This window comes from Aythya ferina (genome assembly GCF_964211825.1).
Source record: "Aythya ferina genome assembly, chromosome: 2".
Taxonomy (NCBI): domain Eukaryota; kingdom Metazoa; phylum Chordata; class Aves; order Anseriformes; family Anatidae; genus Aythya; species Aythya ferina.
This window is the reverse complement of record NC_140297.1, coordinates 5,179,252-5,201,581: the sequence shown is the minus strand read 5'-3', so window position 1 is coordinate 5,201,581 and position 22,330 is coordinate 5,179,252. Positions and strand designations below refer to the sequence as shown.

At 43.4% G+C, this 22,330-nt stretch overlaps 1 protein-coding gene across 2 annotated transcripts in view; it reads right to left on the bottom strand.

Moving 5' to 3' along the window:
• The window catches only part of CTDSPL (CTD small phosphatase like), a 77,785-nt gene extending 55,663 nt beyond the window's left edge, over positions 1–22,122 (bottom strand). The window contains exon 1 of one of the 2 annotated variants that reach the window (XM_084507693.1): positions 21,583–22,122. In XM_084507693.1, the coding sequence (XP_084363819.1) occupies positions 21,583–21,658 (76 nt within the window). In that variant the 5' untranslated portion in view covers positions 21,659–22,122. The remainder of the gene's footprint in view (positions 1–21,582) is intronic. The other variant, XM_084507692.1, reaches the window with a different exon arrangement.
• Positions 22,123–22,330: the final 208 nt, after the last annotated feature.

Genomic DNA, 22,330 nt, shown 5'->3' with positions numbered 1-22,330 from the left:
CACAGAAATAAGTTCAGTTGCTTTAACGTGATTTATTTTTGAAAGGAAAATCTGTTGAACGTCATCCATTTCCTTGTTTTCTTGCGAGATTTCTGAGGCCTCCATGTTCGTTCTTGAAAACTGGAATTAGAAATTATGAATCAGGCAGCCTAAGTACCACTTTTATTCCTCGGGGTTTTTTTAAGAACCTTATTTACTCTTCTCAAGGTAGCGAAGATAACTCGAGGTTCTAAAGTTATGTAGTTTCACACCAGCCGCTAAGCATCCAGCGATTTAATTTGCCATCTGCTCTCAATTAAAGTCTTAGCCAAAGACTGATACAAACTTCCCCTCCTCCATCTTAATAAAGTATTTTTCGCATCACAAGTTGCTAGCTTCCTTTTCCTGCTGACAGCTGCCCAGATCTTTCGTCTTCCTTTCACTACCACAACACTTGAGGATTCTTTGTCTTCCTCAGAGCCCTGCATCCACTGCTAGGTGCACGTCCTGGCAAGCACAAAGCACAGAAAAGATAAAAAGTAGTAATAAATAAGTAAATAAAAGTCGGAGAAGCCAAAGTATTCTTTTATAGCTACCCCTGCTCAAATCATCCCATCTAAAAACTAGGTCAGGCTCTCTGCAGGCTCCCTTCCTTCTTTCATGTGCTGGAGAAACTTACCGAGTTAGTTACTGCATTTTCTATCTTTAATTTGAACTGGGACAGTTTGTGCTCGTCTCCATAAGAAAAAGTTGTCAGACTGCTCCCTCATCTAAGCTCTTGCTGTCAGGTTTGCATCTTTAAAAACTCCCCGTGTTGTCTCCCCCAGTTTCCAGAGGTGTGCTACCTCGTAGCTTACTGCTCTTCGTGTTTTTGCTCTCTCCCCCCTTTTCCCTTCCCTTTGATGAAGGATGCCACCATGTCACACCTATCCTTTCTGAGCCACTTCTGTGCTCTCACCTACGGTGCAGAACCTCACCTTGAAGCATCCCTCCTTGCTGCCCTTCCTCCAGGGAAACACTTTTTGAATGCTTGGAGAAGATGCTGGGTGGACATGCCCTGCCGTACTCCTCCTTCCCTTGGTGTCTAGCTCTAAAAATCACATCACTGCTGTCTTCTGGGGCTTCAATCACTTTGGAATCGTGATACAACATTTAAGACACTTGCTAACGAATTGTGAACTGTACCATCAGTAGCATTCATTCCCTTCTGCAACCCAACAAGACAGAGACATGGTTTCAAGAAACCTGGTCAGTACAGAAGCTCGTTGATGCTATCGCTGTACTCTGAGCTTTACTATTTGTGACATTTGGCCTCATACTTTTTGGATAACTCCACAAAAGAAGTTCCAATAATTACTTCTCAGGCCATGAGGGTGTTTGCTGCCTGGCAGAGGCTGGTGCAGCCGCCAGGCCGTGCTGTCGCAGGGCGGTGGGGCAAAGCCAGCCACGAAGGCCCAGTGCTGTGATGTGCCAGTGGTGCTGTGCAGACATTATTCCTGAGCTCCGTATCACTTTCACTGCTCCTGTTCATACAAAGCATGTCTTAGTCCACCCTAAAATATGTGTGCTGTGTGAACACGGGCTGTAGGCAGTCTCTTTCTGCTCCAGAGATGACTCCCAAGTGCAAGATATTTGGTTGCAGAGGCATCATCCATCCCAGGTGAAGGGATCTGCCCAAACTGACATTCTCTCCCATGACAATCTGTGTTTTCCTCCCTTCCCAGATCCCTTCCCTTCACAGCCACAGCTTTTATCATGTCTGCCATGACACGTACATCACACTGATCTGTTTTCACAAATGCGTAATTCACCTCAGATCTTCTTATAAAAATATTTGCTTTAACAAATCTTCACAGCTAAGTGCAATAAATAGGAGTTATTTTGAGAGGTGCATCTTAATCCTGAAGAGATGAATCTTACTTTCTTACTAAGACAATTTCAGGTTGTTTTTCAAAGTCTAAGAGGTGCCAGAGAGGCAGCGAGACACAGGAGTGAGCTCTAATTCTGCTCAAATCCCTCCCGAAGCACCTCTCAACGGGGCACGCTTCTCATTTTGATCGAACAAGGAGCTGCCTACAGTCATTTCATTTGCCCAAGTGGCAAAGCTGCTTCCCGTAAGGAAGCTGTCATGAAATCAATGTTTTCACTGCAAGGCTAACCACACTGAGCTACAAGGGTTTTTTTGTTTGTTTGTTTCATGGGAAAGAGAGAACCAAAAAAAAAAATGCTTTGTGCAGTTTTCTACTGTTTCTTTATTCGTTTTTGCAGACAGTATGAATATTGGTAAAAATGCAGCTTTGCAGCCTCAGCAGTCAGTGAAACACTTATGGGTTTCCTTAACATTTTCTGTATAGGTAGCAAATGAACTGACCTCCAACACTTGAATCAGTATTAAAAATCCTCACAAGGACAGCTAAAAATTACATTGTGGCTGTCCTGAGTAATTTTTTCCCCCAAAACACACTACCTCCAAAATCAGCATTTGGATAAGTCCGAATGTTCAGAGTAATAGACAGCTTAAACATTAATAATCCTCCCCTGTAGAAAAAAAAACAAAATCAAAAAACAACTCCACCACCACCAAAAAACAACCACAGAGTTCAAGGAGCCCCCCAAAAATAAGGAATCAGAACGGATGTTCGAGGTTGCTGAATGCTGCAGCTCAGACCAATGCCAGTAGGCTCCCATCCCATTTCAAGCAATACCCATCGTCCTTACCAAAGCATACAACAGAGATTACAAGAGATCTCTGATTTTACAATCAGCTTGTGAGAAGCAATGCTTCTAGCACCACACCAGATCCAGATGACTGTTTGACACACGCATGCTTAAATCTGTTCAGCTGTTCTGCATATATATATATATATATATGCACGCCAAGCAGATGAAGAGAATCGCATTTGTAGTGATGAATGAAATGACTACAGGCACATTTGTAATGTTTCATGTCAAGGGTGACGTGTTCATCGATCAGGTTTTCAACATGTACAACCACCTTTCCATCATGAAATTTCTTCGTGCAGACTCCCGTACAAGCAACTGTGACAGTTAACAACCTGCCTGGCACGCTCGTCTCTGCAGGTAGCTCACAAAGTCCAAAAGAGCGGGGAGAACCGGATGAATCTAAGCAAAAACAGTGTTAGTTGTGAAGATGACAGTGTGAGATCAGACTTCCAGGAACAAAGTACCCACCTGATGATCCCTGCCTAAGGAACAGAGCCACCATCTTGTCTTACAAAGAGGAGGTGCACATGAAGAACACGTTTTTCATGGGCAGCAATGTAAGAAATCAGGATCACAGAATGGTTTTGATCAGAAGGGACGTTAAAGATCAGCTAATTCCAGCAGGGACCCCTCCCAGCAGCCCACGCTGCCCCCAGCCCCATCCAGCCTGGCCTTGGGCACTGCCAGGGATGGGGCAGCCACAGCTCCTCTGGGCAGCCTGGAACAGGGCCTCACCACCCTCACTGGGAACAATTTCTTCCTAATATCTAATCTAAATCTACCGTCTTTTACTTTGAAGCCATTCCCCCTTGTCCAATCCCTACGCCCCTGACCAAGAGTCCCTCCCCAGCTCTCCTGCAGCCCCCTTTAGGCCCTGCCAGGCCGCTGGGAGGTCTCCCCGGAGCCTTCTCCTCTCCAGGCTGAACAACCCCAACTCCCTCAGCCTGGCTCCACAGCAGAGCTGCTCCAGCCTCTGAGCATCCTTGTGGATGCTAACATACAGCACTATTTTCAGTAACGTACCAAAAATAAGCTAAGGGCAGACTCCTGCCCCTGACAGCAAAAGATCTGCCCCTATATCACGCAAACGGAGTGAAAATGATGACCGACAGCCAGTGTTTTGCAACATTCATTAAAGATGGAAAAACAACCCACCTTCCTGAACAGGAGTTTTACTGTAAATGCTTCACTTATGGCTTTGCTCTCTGCTAACAGAATGCCAATTAATTGGCTAATCCACTTACAGATATTAAAAAAAAATCTTCCATTGAATTAACCAATAAAACACTGCTGTAAAACCTGCCCTGCCTTCCCCTGCCATTTCACTGCATGAGAATTAAGACCACATCTTATAACATTGCTTGATATGTTAATCTTAAAGCAAAACACTGGAGTGAAACTCTAATATATTCACCAAAGCAAACAAAAATATTAGAAAACATGCGATTGACTGTAATATAGCAGTATGCCTGAATACTGTAAGGCACCAAAGCAGTAATTAAAACATCAAATTATCTCATTTGGCAGAATTAACAGACTATAAGCAACCTGATATCAAGACATAGCTTTAAGAAAGAAGAGTGTTTCTTATGGACTTGTTGATGCTATGGCAATAAAACAAAGGGCACGGCACATGTAAAGCTGACGTTAAAGAAAGGGTATGTCAGAATTTTACTGGGAGATGCAAAGTGATTATATATATATATTTTTTTTTTTCTTTGAAGATAGGATTCAGAGGGTTTTTTGTTGTTGTTGTTTAAGTGCAGATTTTCTACAGGATCATCTACCCCGTTCTTTTTGGAAGCTTTTGCACTGAAAATTAATGCTCACGGATCACAGACTGCATGAAGCATTAAACTATTTCACCTCTGCAGGTTCTATGCTAAAATAAGAAGTTAGGGCAAAAAGTAGCACCTAGAAGGCATTCGTCTTACATGTCCTGGGAAAGCAAAATCAAACACCAGGGAAAGATCTTCATACCCACAGCAGTCAAAAAAAAAAAAAAAAAAAGAAAGAAAAAAGAAAGAACCCCCTCAAATCCTGCATTAGCACCACCAAAAAATCCCCACCTCGTCTTAATTGTTTCCTGTAACCTCAGAAGAGCATTTTGCAAATGTAAGCTCTCTCCTTTTGCAATCTTTAACCCTGCTCCTCCTACACCTCTGTGCACAACTGCCAGCAGTTCATTTTTACAGCTGAGGAAAATCAAAGTAGTATTGAAAAGAAAGGAGGCTATCTGCAAGTACCAGTAACTGTTTATTGGAGTAAGATGGAAGTTTTGGAGCATACAAACTCCAGCCTGAAATTTGTGTCTCTTCTGTGCCCTGCAGAATCTCCTGGTAAGGAAAGGAACTGGCACAGACACGAAGAGGCAGAACTAATGAAAGGTTGAAATGATGCCCCAAGCCAATACGGTCTTCAGATGTTGTTGCTGTCCTCTTAAAACCCAACTTTCTCTCTCCCCGTGAAGTCTGCACGTCATCATGTTACGCTACAATCCCATGATCTACTGAAATCTTTATACATTTGGAAAAAAAATAAGTAATGGACAGAAAAATTAAAAAAAACATTGTGAGATGTCAAGTTATTTAAAAGTAAACCCAGTATCTAGGATTCTTGTTCAAGAACACTGAGCTGATTATGGATCATCATGCCATTTCTGGAGGGAGACTGCGACTACCTGGTACCAGTAAAGTCCTTGGTGTATTTTTTGGCAGAGCAGTGACAAAGCCCCAAAGCTTCCCCACACTTGCACCATACCGCATACAGACACTATTGTAACTACTCACTGAGATCCTGTACATTCAGCTTCTGTGTTTTTATAGAAAAAGTATCAAGCTGCCATGCAAAATTGCTGCAGGACATTACGAGCGGTCAAGTTCTACCACAAAGAAGGCTGAATTTGAAAAGCAAAGGAACTCCCATGGATTTTAAATCCAGAAAAACAGAAGATGATTTTGGGATTACACTGTGTGACAACAGCAAACTACTCAGAAATGAGACCATTACATAGTTAGGAACACAGTTGTCAAGCAGTTAAAAATAATAATTGTAACGAGCTCATTCTTTCCCTTTCCATCTTTGAAAAGGTGAGCTGATAGCACTGTGACCTTCTCATTAATACATACACGATAATTGTTTGTCTACATCTGCAGCTAAGTATCTCTGCCTATTTTGTAGGGTGGCCTCAAAGTGGGTATAGGAAAGCCAAGAAGGTTCATTTTATTCTTCATTTTTGGGGAGTTTTGTTTGCTTTTTAAGAAAGAACATACTGTTGCTCTCTTTGAAACAAGAACCAACATAGCATTTCTATTAACAGCATCTTTTAAGCTCACCTGTTTCTAGCTTTCCTTAGAGACCAAGCTTTTACACTGCTTAGGCTTTTACTGTGTCAAACAGATGCAAGCACTATTCCCATAGAAGTTTGCTTCCTATTTCCTACCTTTTATGCTGCAGCTATCATCCTAACGCACAACAGCCCCCACCCTAACATGCTCAAGGTGTAAACCTGGTGTTTGTCAGCCCGACACACAGCAGATTCTGCCTTTGTCTTCACCCTCATCCAAATTACTTTTCTGAATGTGTCACCGGGCAATTAAAAAGAGTTCATGAGCGAATTACTAAGCCTTTTAGGAAATACATGCTAGTTGCCCACACCCTCTCAAGTACCACCATGTCAAATCCCTAACAAAAGGGTGCTGGTTAGGAGGAATATCCCTTTCAGAGGTCCTCAGCTGCCATTCTCATCAGTGGCTTACAGCCCTAAGCTTGACATGTAGTGTGACTTTGTTAGACAACAGCTTTGGGAGTGGGATTTTGTTTCTTCTAGAGATTTTTCATACAAAAAAAAAAAAAGACTGGATAAACAAACATTTTGTTATTCTTTTGCACAGGGATCTGCAGGTGTCTTTTCCGTCCTCAGCTGCTGTATGGCACCATGGGACTGAGCACTGGCATTCACCTCCGTAGCACTCTGCTCTTGTACACACACAGAGCAACTAACAGATATCTAAAGAAGCACACACAAATATTTCCAACTGCTGAAATCACATTAAGGGGTTAAGAAGATAGCACTGAATCCATCCACAAAATCCCTCTCTAACGTTAGTCTGCCAGCCTCAAATGAACAATAAGCCTTTTCTTTTTTCTTTTTTCATGTAGCAGAAAATTAAAGCTCAGTATTTTAATCTTGAAAAACGATATTGCCAAATAAGAAAATCTAAAAAGGGCTTGTATGACACCTGAAAGGTGATTTTTTTTCTAAACTGACATTTACATCAGACTGAATTTTTAAAAGCTTTCAGTCATCTTTCTTCCAGCTTCACGCCAGCTGCCTTATTCCCCTTTTTCTCAGTTTTCTGTTTATACCCCAGAAGTATCAGCCTATCTTTTTTTTTTTTTTTTCCCCTTTCAGATCCTTTCTATTTAGGCATCCTCATTCCCTTAAATTACTTCCTTGGACATTAATAGCAGAGGTAGTGCAATACCTCAGCGTGCCAGCAGAAATAAAATACCACCTTGTTAATCATTGATCACAGAAAAAGGGGGAAGAGTGTAATGGCTAAATGCCTTGTAAATATTTACTGAATCGCGAGCTTGCATCATGAATCTTACTGTGCCAAGCTTCGGCAGGGAGCTAAGTTTCATCCTTAATATCAGAGAACAGGGCCATTAAAATCATACCACTGAGCAGACAGCTGAGCTTACAGATTGATTTAATCTGGTCCTTGGCTGTAAATTCACTGCCCCAACCCAAAACGCATAGCAAGTACCTGCGTTGAAATGACTCCCCTTGAACTGAGAGCTTAAGCTCTCACAAACAAAGTCCTGTCCAGGTGCCAAGCCGCACATACCTGCAGGATGAGACACGGTTCCAAAATTTTACAGCTTGAAGTTCACAGGAGGAGGAAGGTGGGAAGTAGGGATACGAAGGGAGGTTCTAGAAGAAGACCTGTGAAGCACTGATCTTACAAGAATGGTTTCTAGAGCAACACAGTCAACGCAACTGAAGTTACAGGTGTTTAACATCCATGCTTTACAGGGGTACTTCCTATTAGACCCTACTGTTACCTTTGAAGAAACCGGAGTATCTGTCACCCAGAACATTTTGCTCTAGGAGAGCACGTTGAACACACTGAACGATGATCGTATCTACCCCAAATCATCACCACTAAAAAGTTACGACACTGTTACACCTCTTGTTCTTTCCCGTATTCCTGCTGCGAGCAGAGCAGGGCTGAGATCCCCTGATGCAGGCAGGGTCCCACAGCTCTGCCCAGCTCCTGCCCCGCTGCTGAGAGCAAACTGAGACCCAGACACTGACACTGTAAGTCCAAGGAAACTTGGAAAAACAAAGAGTCTTTGCTGTAAAGAGCTATGAAAAAAAAATTTGCTATGAGCACAGCGTATGCATGTTTCCTGAATGTACATCTTAAAAGAGGATATTTACTTTTGTAATGGGATGTAGACTTCAGACTTCTTCCTGAGCAGTGCCCTGGACTATCAACAGGTGTATGGGATCTGCAGTCTGCATCCCCTCAAATACGCCTGTATTTCACACAACCCTATTTCCTCCCATGTAGCCGACTTTAACAGGAATCCCCCTCCCTTTCCATACCTTCCCTTCAATGCTGGAGATTTCAGAAAAGCAGGGAACTAAAAGCTTGTTACAATGACTTTTTCGAGATAACTATGCAAAGGATCATGAATCTGCAAGTACATTTAATTCAGAACCAGACAGTTAAAGCAGATTTTTTAAGCTTCTGTAGAAACGCTGAAGGGTGAGCATATAAAATGTTGGGGCTACTCACTCAGGAAGCCAGCTGCCAAAACACATCAGAGACAGAATTAGAAGAGGTGATATTTCATCAAATTCCCTTGCAGCTTTTCAGGTTTGTCAGCATCGTATAGGAACAGTGGACACCGCCAGAAAGGCCCCCGGAATAATGCAGCCTTTCCATAACCCTCTATATTGTTCTCCTGGCTGCCTGACCGACACAAGGAGAAGTTTCTCCACAGTGGCAGAACAACAGCCCCTGCTGATGCCGGCGTCGGGTTTGCCTCTGTGGAGGATCGCAATGGGACTTCAGTGTGACGCCAAACCCCAGAAACGGCGACCTGAAAATGCTGGCCAAAGCTTATCAGCGAGAGAAAGCTGGTGAATCTCTTCAATGTTTTATTAAATTACTGATTAAATTCAGTGGGGTATGGTGGATGCTGGGGCATGGATGGACTCCCAGCCCGCTGTGGGCCCACACTACCCAACGCTCTTCAGAGCAGCTTCACCACTGGAGAGCCCGTTTTAACCGCCACCCCCAAGGCTGCTAAACTTAGAGAAGCTGAACACCACTGATACCTGTGGAAAATTTTTGTCGAGTTCTCTCTCTTTTCCCTCCTTTCTCTGAAGGTGAGGCTAAAGATTAAGCTGGGCACCTCCGTGTCCACCGCCACACTGCGGTGCAGCCAGGCACCCGCGCGGCCTGCACAGTGCCCAGATAAAGTTGTGAAATTGGGATTTTGAACTCCATTCCACTTAATTTTGCTCACAGCCAAGGAGAGAGGACAGAGAAAAGCTGCACATGTGCCCTTTCCTTTTCACGGAGGCCCAAGGACTCAGCTTACATCGCCCTAAAAGCAGACCTCTACACCACAGATGATTAAAACAAAACCACCTTGCTCGGGTCCACACAATACAAAGCCACATGCTCATTTTATACCAAACAAAATGGAAGAGGCTCTGACCTCAAGATTTATCAAACAAATCGAGGAAAATTCTCCTGGTCCTGACCACCTGCAAGGCACAGCAACATTTCCATTTTTCAGTCACAAAAAGACTTCCAGCGCTGCTAGCAACAGTTTGCGCATCTGACCGAGAATATTCTAGCAGATATTTAAGCACTGCACTATTTAAGACTCCTCCAAGCAAGGTAAATGACTGTAATTAAAATACCAGTGACAGCTGAAAGCCATGTTTCTGAGAGAATACTGCAAAATTAACAGCATCCAAGATGAGCAGTACAGCATCTCTTCTGGTCACGCGTCCTCAGCCGAAGCACAGCAGAACATCTGGCTCAGCTTCTCCTCAAAAAGCACGGGAAGGCTGAAAGCAGTACACAGGTGGTGTTTGGGAACAAACAGCCCAAAAAAAGCCATCAGCAGCCCACTTGTAGCACCAGGCAGCGAGTGCACGGGTCCCGAGCCGCCTCCTGGCTCCGCGCAGGGCACGGCTAATTGCATGCGGTCTGACAGCAACAACAGGAGTGGCAGATTTGGGCACTCCGACCAAAAGGCAGGTCACAGTTTACAAGCAGAATGATATTTTTTTTCCTGTTAGCGTTCCAAGGACTACATTTAGCCTCTGGGAAATGATATGAATAGAAGTGATGTTTTCCAGAGAGAAGGGTGCTAGCGTTAGATTTTGCCCAAACATTACCAAAGAAGTATCTTCAGGTTAAGCATCTGAGTCCTTCTGCTGCTCCATTTACTTGACATGTTTTAAATTTTTTCTAGAAGAATTATAAAGTGACCTCTCTAGTAAATGCCGCCTGCTCCCTTTCACCGAAACAGACCATAAATCAAGAATTTACCATGCTCATCTTCAACCCTCTTGCTCAATACATTTTTATTATTATTTAACACGCAAGCCAGCTGTTTACAGAGATGTTAATCCATGCAGGCTTCGCAAAGAAAAGAGAATTTAGTGGTGTTTTGCCACATAGTGAACTTGAGATTTATAAAGTATTTCTGAATGCTGGGTCCAAACAGCAATCTCATCAGATACAGACAAGTATCCAGTGTTTATTCTCTTGCAGACTATGCAACCTGAAGAAATATTTGGCTGCTTTATATGAAGAAATAGAAAGCAGACAAACTACTTTCAAAGACATTTGCCTTCTGGACTTGGTCATCCTCTCTACAACTACATTTTATCAGCTATTTAACTGAAAATGTAAGATACGGATTCCCAGGGAATCACAGCTGCTGTACACATATGGTCTTAATTAAAGCAAGAAAGCCCATTTACTCCTGTAAAATACCTCCCAACAGCCAGCTAGCTGACTATCACCTAACCAGCTATTAACAAGGTGAAAACTGTGACCCTGTTTTCCAGTCAAAATCATTATCCATTCAAAACGGAGACCTTATTATCCAAACCAGGAATCTTCAGCTGACCTTATTAGCAGAACAGAAGATAAAGAGAGCCTTTTGTTACTTGAGGAAATCATCCCCACAATAATATATATATATATATGTTATCTTTTGGAAAAGCAGCATGTTTTATCTTCCTTTAGCATCCATTGAAGATATTCTCAAAAATAAACCACACCTTACTTCTGTTTTAGGGCAAACACTACTCAACCAAAAGCATCTCCTTGTGCACTGGCATCCCACTTTCTCAAGGTGTTGGAGGGAGTTTTGTGCAGAGCGAGCACCAGGTTACCTCGCTAAAAAAAAAATCACACTGCTATGGCTCTGGGCATCATCTCAACATTGCCTTCTCACGCAGATTTTCATGATTGGTTTCCTTTTTTTGGGCTCACATCTCTGCTGTTATTACTGTTTGTTTTGTTGCTTTATTTTTAGGAGCAGAGGGGAATCATGCTTTTTGTCACAAAGCTCCAGTGAGTATTTTAGGATATATAATTAGTAAAGATTACAAGCGTTATGCGAACAGACTTGGGTGAAAGAATTACTTTTGGGTTGTGGGGGAGGAATCGGAACCATCTGGTGCACGACGAACTCCAAACCTGTGCAAATTGTGTTTGAACAGCACCACAATAGCACAAGGTCAACGTTCAGTTTTGCACCTCGGGGCTCATTCTAGCATATTACACACTGCAAAATGGAGTGGCAGAGCTTCATTCTTTTTATTTAGGACATTTTCTGAAAGGACACTTTGAATAGAAATTATAAAGCAAAACCTCCTTCTGATCTCATCTTCTCTTGAAATGTGGCAGAGCAGTCACTGAGCACCTCTCAGCAACTAATGGGCACAGTCCCTTACTGACGAACCTGGTCCTCCGGAGTGCATTAATGTTGTTCCTGCATCTGGGGCAGATTTTTTCTGAAATAGCTTCTTTTTCTCCTTTTAATAAAGCTACAGTTCTGTAACTTCAGGCATAACAGTATTTAGTTATTACATTTAAATACAAAGAAGGTTTGATTTAAGGGCATGGAACAGAATCCATCACTACCAAGACAACAGGTAGTGACATTTCTAAAAACTCAGCTCTAGGAGCTCATTTGCCTGCCAGAGTGATGCTAAAAAGGTGATTTATACGAAAGTGCAGCAGCAATAGTACAACATGTAAATACAGGAATGAAACCTGAACAGATTCCTGCTTCAAAACTGCCAGGTCTCATTCCCAGTTTTGTTTGACCCTATTCCTGCCATGACATGCTTAAAAATAAAGAGTGGCAGCAACTGAAGGACTGCAGGGCAACGTGCTGGCCACCAGCAAATCTTAAAGCCTTAGAGGAGGGGAAAAAAGATCAGAAACAATAAGCATGCTTTGTAATAATATTCATTAAAGTTGGTCAGGTACTGTATCTATGTTGTTAGCATCCTTTTCAGTAGACAGCATGAATTTGCTATACTTTCAAAATTTATTACGATGCAGAATAGAAATTATTTGAATTTCAGGGTGCAGTTTGCCTCACATTTTCAGTTTTATTGTGCTAATCTGGAGACAAAACCATTTAGGTCTTCAGTACACTTCACAATTACGGAGGTTTCTTTTTGTTTGTTTCACTTTCATTCTCCATTAAACTTCACCATACTTGCTTCCTTGACATCTTTAATCTCAACACAAGAGGGAATCTTCCAGAAAGGCAGAAAAATTTTCAAATGAGGGAAAAAAAAAAAAAAAGTCCAACAACTATGTGCTCATGATAAACCCGATTAAACAAATCCACTTAAAATCTCATTCCTTTGTGGATAAGCACTTTACAGACCTCTACACTGATGCAAATTGTTTTACAGTTATGTTGTAAACCTCCTCCTTCTGGGACTTTTCAATTGATGTCAATTTGTAATTAGCAAATGAATTGCAATGAAGACTGCATTCAGCACTCTTTTCCCTTTCTTTTTTTTGATTCCCCAATGAACGCAGAACCCCGGCCCCCTTTCCAAACCTCCCAACTTACTGATTCTCAACACGACCAGCTTCATATCATGAGAGTCAGGAGAACTGGCTGCCGGCCAACGAGTGGCTTGGCGAAGGGAATCATCCTCCAGCACGCACAGCCCATCACCCAGGAACCCCGGGCACGAGTTCACAAGGAATGTGCCTTCAGATACTTGACATATTCAGTTGGTGTTTACATAAAGGTATTTCCCCTCTCCTTTCCTAACTGGTGGGTGACAATTCATGTGCTGGAATGCGATCAGAGCCTTTAAAAATACTACTTTTGTTGGTGTAAATGCAAACTGCAGTCAGTTAATCCTGTTTAGGAACTCCCAGGTAAATTATTCTGGCAACCAGTCTTCCCGAGGACTATTCAGGTGCAGGAGCAAACAGCTCCTTTTAGCCAAATTGGATGTTTTGCCTTTAATTATGAAGGCACGCTGTATGATGGGAAGAGCCCTAGCATCCTTACTCTTTCGTTACTTCTCATGCATCTCCTCCGTTACAACACAGCAAATTTTCCTCTTGAGGTTTTACAATGATTTTTAAAAAGAAAACAGAAGAAATAAATGTCTCTGCTTTAAGAGCCAAGGCTGCTATGCTGTAGCAGTGATCCTGCATCAGATGAGACCAGGATCTTTATCTCACTAGATTTTAATAGGAGTTCAGAAACGCAAAGGATCTCTCTTCTACACCATTTTGGCCAATTTGCCAGGGCCAGTCTGGCCACGTAAATGTTCCAGGAGTTCCTCATGGCTACACCAATCCTCAAACACCTCCCATCTTTTCTCATAGCAGAACCATCCCAGGCACAAATAACCAGCAGCACAAAACATCTCTGAGCCCCTCAAACCTCAGCATCATCGGAGCATGAAGAGGCAGCTGGTATAATCCAGAAACTTAAGATGAGAATAAAAAAGGAAAGAATGTAAAATACAGCAAGGGGGATAATTAAAAATAAAAATCAAACAGTTCACTCCAAAAATCCCCATAAAATATTTGTTTAAACTCTTCTCCCGAAACATTTTGCTTTCCACTGCATTCCTCAAATTGTGAACGTGTATCTAACTATTTTTAGTTTACACAAAGCCCTATAAACCTCATTTTTTTAGATTTGTAAGGCTTTCATGAGGGTTTATTGAGATCTGCTATTATCTTAAAATTGCCTTTCTCCTCCAGGTGGTAAATATTAGATCTTCCAATGTGCTTGGCAGAAGGCAAGGATAAATTATTAAATATCTTCTAGGAATGTGTCACTAATGACCACTCCTTCGCAGAGTACTTTCATCTGAGCTAGCACTAAGGAAAACCTGCCAACTTCACGATTCGAGCAAACCTGAGACCGCAAAACAACTTTGAGACCTACACCCACTATTTTTAACTTTACCAAAGGTTTCTGATAGTTAGATCTCAAATAACCCCACGTACACGTGTTCATAGGTTCGAGGATGCAGATATTCAGACGTGTATGCTCACATCAGCTTTTGTGAACAAAAAAGCAGCAGCACATGCAAATTCTTACATGCATTCCTGGAACAGCTACGTATAAAATTCATACCTTTACAAAAATTCACCTTCAAACCTTTCTTCAGAGCTACACGACTTGATTCTTCTACAGATGTCCATCTGCTGGGGCACTAATCCTTGCTAACAGCTATGTTTGGTGATGCCAGGAGCTCCCTCCTGGCTCTGGAGATGTCTCTACCCCTCACTGCCAGAGCCAGGAGAGAAGTGCTGTACCAGGGAGATGACAGCCTTGCAAATCATGAAATAGGAAAGGTTAAAGTTTCACTGCTGGTTGCAGCAGACAAGGAAAGGGCAAGATTTGTTCTGCTGCTAATTCTGCTGGGAATCCTGGGCTCCAGCTCGGGAAGCAAGAGAGCTTTGGGGGTGGGGGAGAGCAGGGAGGTGACAAAAAATCAATACATCACTTTCTACCAAGAAAATAAGGAGGCCCTGCAACAGTAACAGAGAAAAAAAAAAAAAACAAAAACAAACAAAAAAAAAAACACTGGCAGGACTGACTGGTCCATTACCCAGGAGAGATGCCTAGGCTTGAAACAAAGCCACCAATACATATTCCATAAATTCAGGTTGAGATTCACCAAGTATGTGTTTTCTACTGAAGTGCCCTGATTTTTTTTTTTTTTTTTTGGAAAAAAAAGAAAAGTCTTCAGAAATTATATACACAGCAGTTTTTGACAGATCAGACATCCTTCATTTGGGGTGGTTGTTCTTCTGCACAAAACACAGCCTGCAGCATCTTATTTGGCCCTGTCCATCAGGCTTTGAAAATACTAATAGAGGTTCAGAAGAGATTAATAATTCTTCTCCACAAAAATAAATACAGGAAAAAAAAATCATTTTAAAAACTCAAGATCCTTAGAATACAAGTCTACCATATATTTATTCAGGTTTAACTCACAATAAATTTCCTAGATAATAGAATTCCAGTTTCTAGTGCCTCCAATCACTTCTAATAATGGGGTTTTCTTTTATAAATCATACTTTATCATCATGTACAAAGAAAATAAGCCGTGCACTTTTATGTAAGCGATCGCTCTGATAACACACTGATTAAAGCCTACAAACTTTACGTAGGCACTGCACGCACAACCCTCCTTGCTGGTTTATCTACAGATATTAAGAGATAAAAATACCAGCTATGGCACAAAGCAGTGGCTGGTACTGAAAGTACCAGGACTATATAGGACTTGTTTTGATTTATAAATTCTTTTGGACTTGCAGCAAACACTCTAAGAATATACAGAAAGCCAAAATTACATGACAGGGTTCCTGGAACAGGATTTTTACTGTTCTATTTCGATGCTCCTTCTGCTTTCCATATTTGTCGTATCTGTGTCCATTTTACGCCTTAACCCTCTCCGAGTAAAAATAAAGCAAGCTCCCATCAAACTCGGGCAAAAATAGCATTTACAGGAGATTAACATTTCCAATATGGAAGTCTTAAAAATATCTCTGGCTACATCACAGCACAGAAGGCATCCTTCCCCTGTGCCTGCCTGCAGCCGCCCCTGACTAAAAGCTCTCCAAGCGAACCCACTGACACCCAACCCTCCCCAGCTCCACCATGCCATCCCATATGAAAATAAAGCTTTTATCCATATTGTTTGATAGAACAGACATGCAAAGGGTTTGGGGGATTTCTGTGGAATTTTTCAGTCAGGTTTGTGCTGCTGCAGGAGTCGCCCAAGGCGTAACCCTCACCAGCAGTCCAGAAGTGGCCTTTCAACACCTAGGCCAGCTGATCAGCTCTCATAAATCAGCTTGGAAGACTTCTTTCCCTTTCTGAACACACTCATAACAGGGGATGAGTAGACATAGACAATCACCCATGTGGGCAAAGTCCCTCTGATGTTACCAGGAAAGCACCTGCGGCCTTTCTTCTTACCCTCACCTCTGTCCCTGTCCCCTGAGTCTCCTGAACAGAAACACCTCAAATATAACCCAAACTAAGCCACCTGAGCAACATCACAGAAATTCCTCATGGGGTAGGGTTAAGCAATGGGTAAATTCACCGCCCAAATTAACGTTTCCACAGCCAGGACTGCCTAAAACTGTATTTTCAATGGAAACTAGCGCCGACCAACAACCACGGTGGTCACCGCCAACAACTTCGTCCAGCAAAAGCTTATCACAAAAACAAAGGCCTACTTATTTACAGAGTAAATATTCAAGATTTGACGTATATACAATATGTTGGCTAGAACAACTCTGTAGCCATTTTCGTATGCAAATTATGAATTTTACAAGACAGCAAAATCCATAAATCAAGGGTTTTGTAGGAGAAAAATCAGACTAAACCTATCTAGCAGGCAGTGGGAACAACACCCTTCAGCAACACTGACCAGGACAAGTGAGTTTCGTTTCTCTCAGCTTTCACTTTCCCAGCATTTTCGTTTGGTATTGCTTTGAAGAAACGAAACGTGGGCAGACGCTATCCGGAAGCATATTCGTGGGGGTCAGATTAAATTCTGCAAGATGAAGCGCAGCATCGACATTTCCCTGATTATCTCCGAAAATGCTATTTGCATTTCTGAATGCTGAATTGACAAAATGTAGGTCAACTGTCTTTTTTTTTTTTTTTAAGGCATGTTAAACTTCTGAACACTCAAGCTAAATTACTTCATTAAAACAAATACAAATTTGAGATGATATGAAGAAACGATAATATTGCAGCTTGCTGGCACTAAATACTAGATATTCCTGCAAATTATCGTTCGCGTTACTGCCGTGCCCTTCAGCTTGTTCACTGCTACCTTAAATCAAATCTTGGGTTACTACAGGTTACTACAGCCTCCCTGGAACATAAAACCTACTGTATGGTTACTCTGGTTTCATGTAACAACTATGTCATTAGTTAATGATTTAAAATTTTACCCTCCGTGAGCAATTCACATTCCAATGTGGTGCCGAAGAGGTTTTCACTTCCATTTCTTAATGCTACATTAAAGTAAAAATACTGTAGTTAATATTATAAAAATTTGTTGAGACAATGTCTCAAGGACATTAATGTATCTTCTGAATGTTTAAGTACTTTAAATCCTGATGAAGCAGTAACAAAAATGATTCCTTAAATATTTTCATATATTTTCAAAGGTATCTTACAGAAGATACAATTAAAGACTTGTTCTGGTTGCATTCTCAAATAGCCTTTTAACTTGAGATCTTAACTGCTTGTTGTTTTAAGTGATAATTAATACGGCCTTTTCATTGGAATAAAATTGGAAATACAAACAGTAAGTTTGCCTGTTTGTCAAAACATCCTTGGGGAATTACCCTGTTCATTAAAAAAATTGGTAATGGTTGTGGACCTCTTCCAAACGCTTCACTGCAGAAGAAAATACATTTTTGTAGACACACTAAAACAGTCAGGTATTCTAAATAACTGAAAACAGATGCTCAGCTGACAGATAGATGCTAGTGAAGTCAAGAAGGACATACCCAGAGGCAGAAAATGGACCACCATGGCTTGAAAGGCTGGGTACCTCTACAAGGACTGGGTTGGTGTTGCTACTGCTGAAGCAGCCACAGGGAAACACAAGGAATTTGCATCAGCCACAAGGAAGAAATCAAAGCACATAGATTAAAAAAAAAGTGAGATTCACTCCACTGGGCTGATTGCCTGTTACCCACCTGTGATCACACTCTCTCTGCTGTACGCAGTGCACAGGCTTGTCATCATAGCTCAGCTTTCTAGAGATGTAACTGGTACATTAGAGGTCACTGTTCAACTGAATAATAAGAATATTTCTATATTTTCAACACAAAATAAACAAACAGCTGATTTGATCTACAAAACTAATTATACTGAGTCAGATTCAGATTTTTCTTGCTAGTTTTTATGTTTTCTTAATTGCTCACACAAATGGCTGATACAACACGTCCTTTCACATACTTATGTCCATATGTTAATTTCTAGTGACAAGTATTGTTAATGCTTCAAGTTGCTAAATGTGCCCAAATCACCACAACATAAAATAATGCTGTGAAAAACTGCTGCTTTCCTTACTTAACAAGCTAAGGGGGGATTATATTTTTCATAAATATAATGCTGAGGATATTTTTGATCACCAAATGGGAGAATACAAGTTTACATTTTCCAGAACTAATGTAACAACATCGACACGGGCCAAAATCCTCTAGGAGCGCGAGCACCACATGCATTTCCAAGCAAACATTACAATAATAATAAAATATGGTTGTAGCAACTTTCTGTGCTCAGCTTTCATGTTGACAGACAACTAAATACAGTGCACCACCGTGTGGCAATATATTAAGGCACGGTTCGTGTGCCAAGACCTGTTTTTTTCCACTTTCCACAATTTTGGCTATTTGTTAAAAACAAATAGCTCCATCTCAGTATTAATAAGCTTCTCTTTAATGAACTATCACAGCCTCGCTTATCTCAAAAGCCTATTTTTAATACACCTGGATTAGCAAAAAAATATTTGGACATTTTTATTTATAAAGCACGGTATTTACTTAAAAGCAGAGAGCAGAAGTGCCCCATGATGAGAAAACAGCTCCTGCCAACTGTGTTCCCTCCCTTCCACGAAAGTAATTGAGCCTAAGCATATACTGTACATAACGCTCCTTTTAAACATAAATACAGGTTAAAAAAATACAGCCAGGCTAAACACTGAACTCACGGTTGATTAAAAGCTTCAAAAGTGTTGAAAAGAAAAAAAAAAAACAACACTTTCAGGTACACACACGTATTATTTAGCAGTTACCCAGCTATTGTAAAACCATTTCTCTGCAGCTTAAGGAGAAGAAAAAAATTCGTTTGTCACAAGAAACACCACGGAATCTCCCCCAAACCCTACAAAACCCAACTCCTGAAGGCACTACGTGACCCTCAGGATCCCGGAGCACATTTCTGCAGCCAGAAGCCGAATGCAGGGTGAAGCAGGTTTCCATCAGGCTGGACACCCTCTGCTCACACAGCACCGTGCTACGGTAATTCACACTCTCACAAAACGAGCACAGGCCCAGGCAGTTAAATCCCGGGTTAATTCGTTATGCCTCATGTGCGTTAGCCATTTTGTGCCATAATTTGGGCTCAGCCCGAGCCAGCAGCACACGCTCCCCCTGGGCACCATCATCTCGGCTTCAGGCTCTCGCAGCTCGCCGGACCCGGGGGCTCTGCTAAAACTTCAGCAGTCTCGCAGCAAAGCGGGTGCGGGGATGGGAATGCAATGGGTTTTTTTTTGCAAGCTGCGTGCCTCGGCAGTGGGACAACCTGTAGCAGAAGAGGTAAGGGCAGCAGCTTGCCTTCCCGAGCCCTGGAAGCAGCCTTGCAGCTCTCCTCCTGCAAAAGTTGCTCCGGCACGAGCCGGGTCCCCTCGCACAGCACGTACTACCACGCTGCGAGGCAATAAATCAATCCAGAACAAAAAACACAGCAAAAAAATAATCTACCTCCTGTATCGAGCTCGTGCTGAAGTTGGCTCCGGTCTGTTAAAGTCCAGCCACCCTTCTCCCTCTCCCCCCAGCCCACCCAGCAGCCTGCAAGGCCCCTGCTATGCAATTAAGCCCATCGTGATTTTCTGCTCCAGACAAGCCACCAGCAAGAACACAATGCGTATTATGCAAGTTACTGCATAGTTATGCAAGTTAGATGCATATTTTCGCTGCACTGAGGGCTCTGAAGACACTTGTTTGATGGCGATGCTTACTCTGATTTTCAGCTGTCAGTTTTTCCCCCGTTTTCACTCAATTGGCTTTTTTTTTTTTTTTTTTTTTAAATATTCAGACTCCAACCAGCTGCCAGCAGCGTTAACGAAGCCCCTCCAGCACTTGCAATCACACCAGGGCACCATCTGAGCACCGTGGCACATCGATCTGCTCCGAAACGGGGCTGGGGAGATGTCACAGGCACAGCACCAGCCCCGCACCACTGCGGGTACCCCACGCTCAGCACCACCAAAAGGAGAAAACGTCGCAAGCCTCCAGGGACGAGCAAGGCCTCGGAGTGGAAGTATCACTTCTCAAGTGTTAGGAGTCTAAAAGGGAGCTATGCGAGCACTCCTGTACCAAAGCAAAGGGTAATTTTTTGGTGAACGCCCCCCCACAAGTCCCTAATTGCACAATTTAAAAAAACACTAATAAATCTGTCTTCATCCTCCTGCAGTTGATGTGCACAAGGTGAGAGGACCGTGACTTTACGCGAGCTTTTCATCGCAATTATCCAGGAGCAACTTCTCCAGCCACCCCTCAGCACTTCTGCGATAAGCCACGCAGAAATGGAAGTGCTCTGAGCATCAAGAGCCCAGATTTTAGGGTAAAACGTACCAACCTATCATTCCTAGCAGGCCACTTGGAGGTCTACAACCATGCCTCCTAGACAACACCGCCACACGCTTTGCTTGCGCTCACGAGCAATTTCTGCCCTTTCCCCTTATTTACCAACACTGCCTGCAACAAAGCACAACCCAAAACACTTCCCAAACACAGCACCCCATCCCAACAACCCCAACAACACCAACCACGCCACTTCCACGGCACCTTCATCCCGCCAGGACGCGGCTGCTCAGCCCGAGACCCCTCCGAGCTTCCACAAGGAAACGAGGCTAAGGGCGCCCGTCGACGTCTAACAGACTCTGGAGGAGAAGCAGCTCCCTGGGCCAAGCTGGATTCATCTTATTTTGGAGCGAAAGGCAGCCCGAGCGCGACGCTTTACGCAAGCAACAACTGTTTATCTGCCCAGCAGCTCCGGCCGCCAGCTCCTAGCAGCAGCCCACATTTCCCTTGGCGGCGAGGGGGAAAATAAAAACAACAAAAAAAACTACAGATTCTTGAACGTGAGGCGGCGAGAAATAAAAGGAGAGGAGGGTAGAGATCAGAAATCCCCTTTTTTGGCTGTTTTTTTTTTTTTTTTTTTTTATTATTATTTTTTTCCTTCCCTGTTCTTTTGAGGAAAAAGAAGCGCTGAGGTTTCAAAGCCTTCCAAGCGAGCCCAGCGCAGGTTCTCCTTCCTTCTCTCCTTCCTTCCTGAGCGGGGTGCAAGCTGCACTGACAGCCGGCCAAAGTTGCATCGCCGACCCTCGCGGAAAGACAGCGCTTAATGAGATCAACCCACTAATTAACCCCCCTGTACCCCCCCCAAAACTTCATTCCCGAGCCCTGTGCTGGAATACCTCTGGGCAAAGGGGTTGGAGTGGGGGGGGGGGGAAAGGGGTCAGTGGGGGAACCCTGGGGTCTCCCGGCGCAGATTTCGGTGGCTCACCTTTATCCTGAGCGCAGGACAGGATCTCCTCCTCTTTGGGGTTAGTCACCTGGGTGATAATGGACGGGTTGTCCATGGAAACAGACGGAGATTTCACCCGGCTATTTCCCTCCCGGAGGCAGAGGCTGGCGTTGCGAGGCGAAAGGGGGGGGGGGGGGCCACGGAGGGAGGGAGGGAGGGAGGAGGGGGGGTTGTTTGTTTGTTTAAAAATCAATACGCAGATTTAAAAAATAAAAAAATGAAAAAAAAATAAAATAAAAGAGTCCAGGAATGAAGCCAGGCGGGGAGGAGGGGGGGGGGGGCACCGCGTATGGGGCCCCTCCGGCCCTACTGCTGCTTCCTCCTCCTCCTCCTCCTCCTCCAGGCGCCAATTCCCCACGGAGGAGGAAGGCCGGGGGGGGGGGGGGTGCGAGCCCAACCCCCCCCCTAAAAAAAAAAATAAAAATAAAAACCCCAAAACACCCCCGGCCCCTGCGTCCCGCTGCCGCCGCGCGGCCACACGCAGCCTTCCTCCCTCCTCCTCCTCCTCCTCCTCTTCCTCGGGAAGTTCCCCCCCCACCCCCCCGGGCTCCCTTCCTCACGCCGCCCCCCGCATCCACCTGAGCTCCCCCTCCCCTTCCCTTCCCCTTCCCTTCCCCTTCCTTCCCCGGCTCCCGGGCCGCCTACATGCCCCCGCCCCGCTTATCTCATCCCGCCTTCCTCCTCCTCCTCCTCCTCCTCCTCCCTGCGGGCTCTCTCTCCCTGCTCC